This window comes from Mandrillus leucophaeus, unplaced genomic scaffold (assembly GCF_000951045.1).
Source record: "Mandrillus leucophaeus isolate KB7577 unplaced genomic scaffold, Mleu.le_1.0 Scaffold1540, whole genome shotgun sequence".
NCBI classification, from domain to species: Eukaryota; Metazoa; Chordata; class Mammalia; order Primates; family Cercopithecidae; genus Mandrillus; species Mandrillus leucophaeus.
Window position 1 is genome coordinate 312362 of NW_012101522.1, and position 8747 is coordinate 321108.

The 8747-nt window shown below is 37.9% G+C and overlaps 1 protein-coding gene across 1 annotated transcript; it reads right to left on the minus strand.

The window, feature by feature from the left end:
- Positions 1–7808: 7808 nt before the first annotated feature.
- Positions 7809–8747, minus strand: LOC105536122 (olfactory receptor 5W2). Its single transcript, XM_011975393.1, has one exon. The coding sequence runs from the start codon at positions 8745–8747 to the stop codon at positions 7809–7811; it is 939 nt and encodes a 312-aa protein (XP_011830783.1).

Genomic DNA, 8747 nt, shown 5'->3' on the forward strand with positions numbered 1-8747 from the left:
CATGTTTCTAACTGTAACTACTCTGGACATTTTTTTATTCACAGACTATTGTTGTCTTATTTTAATCCTTTTTAAAAGATAGTTTATAATAAGTTGTAGAACTCTGACAAGTTCTCATGCTTTCAAATATAAGTTTCTGATAACTGTGGAGATTGTGATATTGGAGTAATAGAAAATGTACAGGGTTCATGAAGAGCTGAAATGTTCATGAATATCAAGAAAAACAAGAGTTAACTAAATGGACTGAACTCAGAAAACTGAAGCAATCTTTTACCTTTTGCTTGGAACATTGCTGATTCATGTTTTGTTTTTCAGAGTCAAGGAAACTTATTTTGAAGTATTTATGACTTTTAATAACTGAGTAAGGTGTGTGTGTGTATATATATATATCCTGTGATCAAGATTTGGAGCATGTTTGTTTCTCTCTGCCTGGTTCCTCTAGAATTTGGAAACTATCTGTGTGTATTCTTAACTTACGGCAATATAGTTACATCAGTGCAATAATAATCCATTTTTCTTTGGAAAGAGGACACAACTGGAGAAACCGGTTATTTTACCAAGGCTTTCACTGCAAGGATATGCTTCCCTTTAAGGAGTCAATCTTGACTTGCAGAGCTGGTAAAAGCCTCATTTGAGACTGACCCCATCCCCCCATTTACACAGTCCCTGTACAGAGTCCCTGACCTATGGTCAGTAGAGAATGTAACTTTCTAACAAGCCTAGGAGCTATAATTTTTTCTTGGAACTTTAAGAGAAGAGGATCACCCAACTCACAAGTATTTGAGGATACAAACTCATGGCTAAGCTTGGCTTTAAAAGGTCTTACCTGAGATTCCTTGTGGAACAGAGTTCATCACAGCCAATCCAAAAGGACTATGTAGAAATAATCATTCTTGCTGTGCTTTATGCAAATTATCAGACCAAGTACAAGACTAAAGTCTATTTTGCAAACAACTCAGTACTACTGTAATTTGTGTTTTTAACAAAAAAAGGAGGACTGTATATAGAGAGAAACTATGTTCCAAAACTTATCATACATTTGTCTTTAAATTCCAAACTTATTAGTTGTTTTTAAGTTTTTGGCTACATTTCAGACAAATCCTGCTTTTTCCTGTGAACCAACCAGCAATCTCCGGTTGCCAGAAAGAATAAAAGACTTGGGTAATGTAAAAATATGAATCAACATTCTAATTCTGAACAAGTATCCTACAAATCCTGCCAGGTGATAGGAATAAATGAGACGTTCATCACTTGGAGGTTTTCTTTTGGGAAAGTAAGACCAAGGGAGCTAAGCAAAACCAAGCACCATGCCCCCAAACCCTAGCAAGCATAACTTTAGCCACCAGTTAATTGGGTGTGTCACAAGGCATCCTTTTCTCTCCCTTGTTGGAAGAGGGCTCAGTCCCACAGTTTGACCTTAGCATTTGGCATATGATAAGGAGTTCATGCAACCCCCTGAGACACATCTTTGTCCCAAACTCAATTCCAAGCTTTGGGTCAAAGCCCTAGGAAGGAAAACTGGATCTAAGGGATCCAGAGCCAGACAATAACAAATTCCTGCCAATTAATTAAGCCAAGCTTCCCATTTCAGGGATAAAGGACACATTGGTATCCAGGGCATAAATGAGGTGTAGGGAACTCCAAGGCTACTGAAAACAGGAAAGATAGGATGTATGTGGATACAGTGGATAGTTCCCACCCTGTAGTCCCCCTGCTTCATGGGTGCAAGCACTTTAACACCTATGGCGGCACCTGCCAAGGTCGCCAGGACTTAGGGATGAAAGGACGGAAGAGAGAAAGAGGAGACTCTTCCCTCTCTCCTTCACATACCCTGAGTATCTGCTAGGGATAGAAAGGCACCAGGGATGCCTACTCCCCTCTTTCTAGATTGGTAGCATTCATCTTGAGTCTGGACTCTTTTCGAATGCATCCTGAACCCATGGGACTCCTTTGAAAAAAAATATTGCCCAAAATGCCTTCTTTTTTTCTTTCTCCTCCTTGGTTCTCTCTTCACAGATAGGTAATTGTGTCTCCATACTGTGGGATACTCCCCTCAGATGCATCCTCCAAACTGGAAAGAATTAACTTCTCAAACTTCAAACTGGTTGGCTTAGGACTGGGCTCAGGGGAAGGGAACCCAGAAGCCCAACATGTCAGCAAAAGGGTGAAGTTTTACTTATTTATTTATTCATTTATTTATTTATTTATAACCGGTTGGGCTTTTGGCCTCCCTCTACTTATCCAAACTAGTAAAAGGCCTCGGGATTTTTGAACTGTCCTTACCTCCCCCTTGTTTTGTTTTGATACATGTTTTCTATTAACTTGGTTTGTCTCTTCTTGCCGTCGGGTCATCAAAGTCCAAACGGTTATGCAACCGAAACCTCTGACAATGGCCCCTCATGCTGGAAACCCTCAAATAGGCCTCTGAGGAAACTCTGACTACTGTTTCCACAGAACACCGCCCCCTGTCAGCAGGAAGCAGTAAACATCAGTCTTCATCCTTATCCTTATCCTCATTCTAAGGGCAGTTAGATGTACTTCCTTAGAGGGAGGAATGAGACAACCAGGTGGGAGGGGGTCCCTGGCAAAATTCCAATGGGCCTATGTACTGGGAGGAATGCACAATGAGGTGGAACCACAGATGTCCATGCCATTTGCAGTGTGGAGGCGCCTGACCCCTCCTCTTCCTGGGTGGAACCTGGAATTCAAACTGTGAGGGGGGAAGCCTAGACCAGCAGGAACTCTGGCTTTACAGGGAGTCCCTATTCCGCCTTTTTTCCTTTTTGCCCAATAAATTCTATTATTCTCACCCTTCAAATCGCCTGCAAGCCTAATTTTTCATGGTTGTGTGATAAGCTCTCAGCTGAACTAAGGAAAAAGACTGGCTACACTTTTTATCTCAATTATTCCCAATAATGAATAAACAATTGGCATAGTATAATTATTTTCCCATGACAGAAAATAAATGAAGTTCACTGGGACTGTTTATCAGTTAATTTTGATTTTCATGTAAATATAGGCACACTGTATCTTAGCTGTTTAAATCCTCCTCAATCTAAAAAGCCTTCCTTATATATTAATCCATAGGCAATTTTGTTTTCTTAATCTCTCTTCAATTTCAGATGAGAATTTGTATTCTAATTCTCACTAGGACATTTGATATACTTCTCTTTTTAAGACTCATTATTTTCTATCTTACTGTGTAGTTTTCGTGCCTGTGTTCTATCCCTCTACCAAAATTATTCATTAATTCTCATTCATTATTTGATACCTTGCCTCTTTATCGTAGTTTCTTCCCCACTGTAGATTCTGAGTGAATTTTTATGAAATAAATATGTGTAATATTGATTTTTTTTTAAGTTTAGATCACATGCCTCCAATGTGAAGAAACCATTTATGTTTCTTGCAATATTTTTAGTTCATCCTCTGGAGTGGTGCTGTGATTATCACAAGATATTTTTAAGTGTGATGGTTTTTTAAAAGACAGTGTTTGAACATTGAATAAATTAAAACTTGGTTCATGAAAGTTTTTCTCTAGAATATGTTGAGTCTGAAATCTCTTGATTGGCAAGCAAACAGCTAAAATTTCTGAGGTAAGCTATTCTCTCAGAGCTAGGGACGAGAGCCAGAGCCTACAGATGGTGGGAGAGAAGTTAGTTGACTACTGGGGTATAATCTAGATGGAAGTTATGACTGGAAAGTGTGAAAACAGCGTTAAACCCAACAGTTAGGATGAACAGTGGGATAGAGGGAGAAACTAGAGAGGAAAGCCTCTGACAGTGAAAGTGTTTGCTGGGTTGTAAATCTAGAACAGAGTTTCATGTGCTGCAGCGGGATGGATTTTTAAAACAAGAAGGGATTTGTTTATACAGAACACTGGTGAGGTAGAACTCTGGCCAATGTGCGCTTTCAATCGTGAAGACTGGAATAGCATCCTGAAATTAATAAGAACCATGTGCTTCATCCTAAACACTGAATAGGAAATGTTTTAAGTGCATGGGTTCATCACAATGAATAGATACTGATTCCTTTGTATCTACACATGGCATGTCAGCCACAGCCCTTTGGATAAAATTTCACAGCATAACACAAAATGAGGTACTCTGAGATTAATTATCTAAACTGACTTCTTGGGATTGTGGGGTCTGGGACTTAAATCAACAGTATAGTTTCAGTCTTCTGACCTAAACATGTGAATGGTGCAGCCAGCACAGGTAGCCATGAAGAAACCTCTACTCAGCTCTAGCCAGGATCGGAAGAAAGAAGCCCTAAGGTAGCTGGCAGCCAGCTAGAAATATGACCCGATGCTAGGATTGGTAACTGTAGTGTGACCAACTGGGTAAGCAGGCTGTAAAGCGGACAGAATAAGATGGTGCCTGCAGACTGTTTCATAACAAGATGCTTGAACAATTCCATCCTTTCTTTCAGTACTAGGAGGTTAGTACCTGAGAGCGGGCTCAGTATGTTCTTAGAAACTCCCTTGACCAACGTTAGGGAGATAGACAGATAGATAGATAGACAGATAAATATCCTTGATATATATCTAATCCCTGAGATTAATCAAGGAAGTTTATATGTGTGTGTATGTATGCGTATATATAACATACAACATATATGAATATATAACATATAACACATGCTATATATAACATAACATATAACATATGTGTTATATATAAAACATATAACATGTTATATATAACATACAACACATTTGTTATATAACAACATATAACATGTTATATATAACATATATAACATATAACACACATAAACGCAGACATAATATACATCTACATTTATACTTAGAGACAAAGATTTGTAGCTTTAATCTTACAATGCCCATATTAAACACATGTTAAAGAAATGAGGAAACTGAGACCTAACAATGTTAAGTAAACTAAGGTCACACAGCTAACATGTAACTGAGAGTGACTGATAGTTCACATACAGATGTGAACCCTTGTCAGCCACACTTGAAGTACAAATTCTTATCTTAAATTTTCTCCTATATTTATCAATTTTTAAAATGAAATAAAATAATCAATAAAAACAAACAACAAATCAAACCAAGACTACATACAGTCTTGGTAATGCATGAAGACAATTAAATTGGCGTCTTTAATGGAAAAGGTAAAAAAAATAAGGAGTATCCTTTTGTCTTACATATATATGTGAAAAATGGACAGTGAAGCCCATTTTATATAAAATGAGTATTTTAGGTGTTTTTGTTTTGTTTTGAGACAGGTTCTCACTGTGTCACCCAAGCTGTAATGCAGTGATGCAATCTCAGCTCACTGCAGCCTTGACCTCCCAGGCTCAAGCGATCATCCCGCCTCAGCCTCCTGAGTAGCTGGGGCCACAGGCACACACCACCACACACAGATAGTTTTTTAGTTATTTTTTTTGTAGAGATGGGGTTTTGCTATGTTGCCCAGGCTGGTGTTGAACTCCCAAGCTCAAGTGATCTGCCTGCCTCAGCCTCCCAAAATGCTGGGATTACAGGCATGAGCCACTGTACCCGGCTCAACTATTTTTCTTGTGTAGCACTGTTGATTAAATGTGCTAACTTTCAATATTTTAAATTCATTCTATTAGTACTGAGGAGGAATTTTCAATGGCCAGAATTCATTCTCTTATCTTTTTCTAGAAGTTCTGTTTGGAGGGTATGTTAATATATCAATTAATTTATTATCATAAACACTTATGACGGTCACATCTTAAGAGTAAGTTATTTTAATTATTCCAAAGTGATGCTAGGAATGACCGTAGCTAAGAGATACTAAATCACTTGCTTCAGTCATTAGTTGCCTAATTTTATTTTGTATTTGTGGAGACAGACTCTATTTTACACAGGCTGGTTTCAAACTCCTGAGCTCAAGGGATCTGCCTGCCTCAGCCTCCCAAAGTGCTGGGAGCCACCATGGATCACCATGCCTGACCCAAGTGTGTTTAGTTTTTCATAGATATGAATATAATTAATATGTTTTTTGAAAAGTACATTGAGTTAGGGAATGGTTTGCAAAGCGATGAAGAGGTCCTAATAAGTGATATATTCTATGAACAATCAATATGCTATTTAAAATTATAGAGGAAAAATATTTCAGAAATAGTAAAATATTTTTGTTTTAAAATTCTGTTCAATTAGTAATGCAAAACAAATATTCTGCTAAAAGTTTTATGTTTTTAATTAATTCTTTCACTCTTATGATGCTTTGAAGCATGTAACACTCAGGGCAATTTATAACTAAAATGATGTATGCAATATGGAAGAAGGCCTAAATGAAACCCTGTATAATTCATTACCTTGTCCTCCTAGCACCAGAGATGTGTGCCTTTGTGTTTCCTTCACGACAAAATTTAAAATAAAACAAATAATCATTAGAATCAAAAATTGTGTTGTTTTTCATAACTTGGTTAATTTCTAAATGATTTCAGTGAGACCAATATATGCCATTAATTACATTATTGAAACATATTGTAGGATTACCTAATAGTCAATCACTTAGAGATTACCACTATTAATATTTTGTTTAGAATAGGATGCTAGTTTATTTCATAAATATGCAAAGAAGCAATGTAAGTTATTATAAATGATATACTAATGTAAATATGACTTGTCATTTGTGGGTTTTTTCCATTGAACGTACTTTACAACTTAACCTATATCAATTGGGCATTTCAGTTTTGAAATTTTAACTCACATGGTTCATGTGAGTTAAAACATGTGCACATATACATTTCCATGAAACATAGTACCATTAACATAGTATAATGCTATAAACTCATCCAGGGAGATTGAGGCTGCTCTTCCAGTGACCTTTGGAGAAGGTCCAGATCTATCACTTCAGTTGTGCTGTCCTGTAGGTTGTCAAAAGCAGCATGTCTGTTCCCCAGAGTAAGGGCAGGAGGGAAGTCCAGAACCTGGTGCTGAGACTGTGAGGTGTAATAAAAATCTGGGCTTGATGATCCTGGGGATGTCTGCTGGTATAATGGGGAACACAGTATCTGAGAAAAACTGTGCAGTACATCAGATGATCTCTGTTTCTGACAACTTATTTCAAACCTAGGCCAAAAGACAAGAGGTACAGATGGATTTCATCCAAGGTGAATATACTAGAATGAAATGAAAGTGACTTCTTTTTCTGGTAAATTTACAAAGTCTCCTTTTTCCATAAATTTTGTGAGGAACATTGTTTATTGAATAGCTGTTTATAAATGGGATCCTGCAGTCAAACATTAAAAATAACAAAGTAGAAATCATGGTGAACAAGATAGGAAAGGACATTACCTTCATGGAATTTCATGTCTAGGGTGAGAGATTTCTTATTTATTTTTATTTGTTTGTTTACTACTTATTTACTTATAAGTATATGCTAGACATTTACAGGGTGATACTTGTACCTAGGAAGGACACAAACCAGACTAAGTTTGATTCTCTAAAAGTCCCTTTGAATGAGCCACTGTATTTATTCAGCACATTTTTTATGGAATTGGAAATTTAGGGAGGGTCTGTTGAATTGGTGCGGGAAGAGGGTTCACTACAACCCACAACAGTTCACTGGGGCATAGTCACGAACAGAGTGGGGAAATACGAAAGGACCTTCTCCGCAAAACAACAAAAGGAGTCTATTTCTACTCCTCATTGGTTTAGAAGGAAGACTAAGACCAATAATTCCCGCCCCCTCTACACACAATTTAAGCACAAAGGTAGGAAATTAAAAATACCTTGAAGGCTGCTTGGGTGAGACTACAGAAACCTATGCCAAAATACATGAACTTATTATTTTTGAATGGAAATTACAGTTTCATACAGAACATAATTTAGTGTTCATTGCTTTTTTCAGAGCACCTTTCACATCCCTATTCCTTAAGCTGTAGATCAGAGGATTTAACATAGGTATGACAACTGTGTAGAAAACAGAGGCCATTTTGTCTGTTTCCATTGAGTAACTTGAACTGGGTCGGAAATACATGAACAGGAGTGTGCCATGAAATACAGCCACAGCCATCAAGTGGGAGGTGCAGGTAGAAAAGGCTTTCTGTCTGCCCTCAGGTGAGCTCATTTTAAGGATGGTAATTATGATGTAGCTGTAGGAGAGGAAGACAGTGACAATGCTGCACCCCACAATACAGCCGATGAATGTGAACATCACTATCTCATTAATGAATGTGTCCGAGTAGGAGAGGGCTAGCAAGGGTGGGATGTCACAGAAAAAGTGATTGATAACATTAGAATTGCAGAATGACAATCCGAATGTACAGCAGGTGTGGATTGCAGAATCCACCAAACCTACAACATAGGCAAGAGCCACTAGCTGGGTGCAGATACTCCTGGACATAGTGATCGTATAAAGAAGCGGATTGCAGATGGCAACATAACGATCATAGGCCATGACAGCCAACATGAGACATTCCACATCTGCAAAGACTCCAAATAAATACATTTGAACGGCACACAAATTATATGGAATCCACTTTTGGTCCGATAAGAAATCAGCCAACATCTTGGGAGAGACAGTGGAAGAGTAGCAGACATCACAGAATGACAAATTGCTCAGGAAATAGTACATGGGTGTGTGAAGTCTGAGATCCATCTTGATCAAAAAGATCATCCCTAGATTGGCAATCACAGTTATGCCATAAATTAGGAAGAAAAGCACGAAGAGCCCCTGCTGCATACCCTGTGTACCTGAAAGTCCTAAGAATACAAAGTCAGTAAACACAGTGCAGTTCTTAGGGGTCAT

What these genes read in the sequence shown, in the direction of transcription:
- LOC105536122 (XM_011975393.1), bottom strand. Translation starts at nt 8,747, where the DNA reads ATGACCCCTAAGAACTGCACTGTGTTTACTGACTTTGTATTCTTAGGA.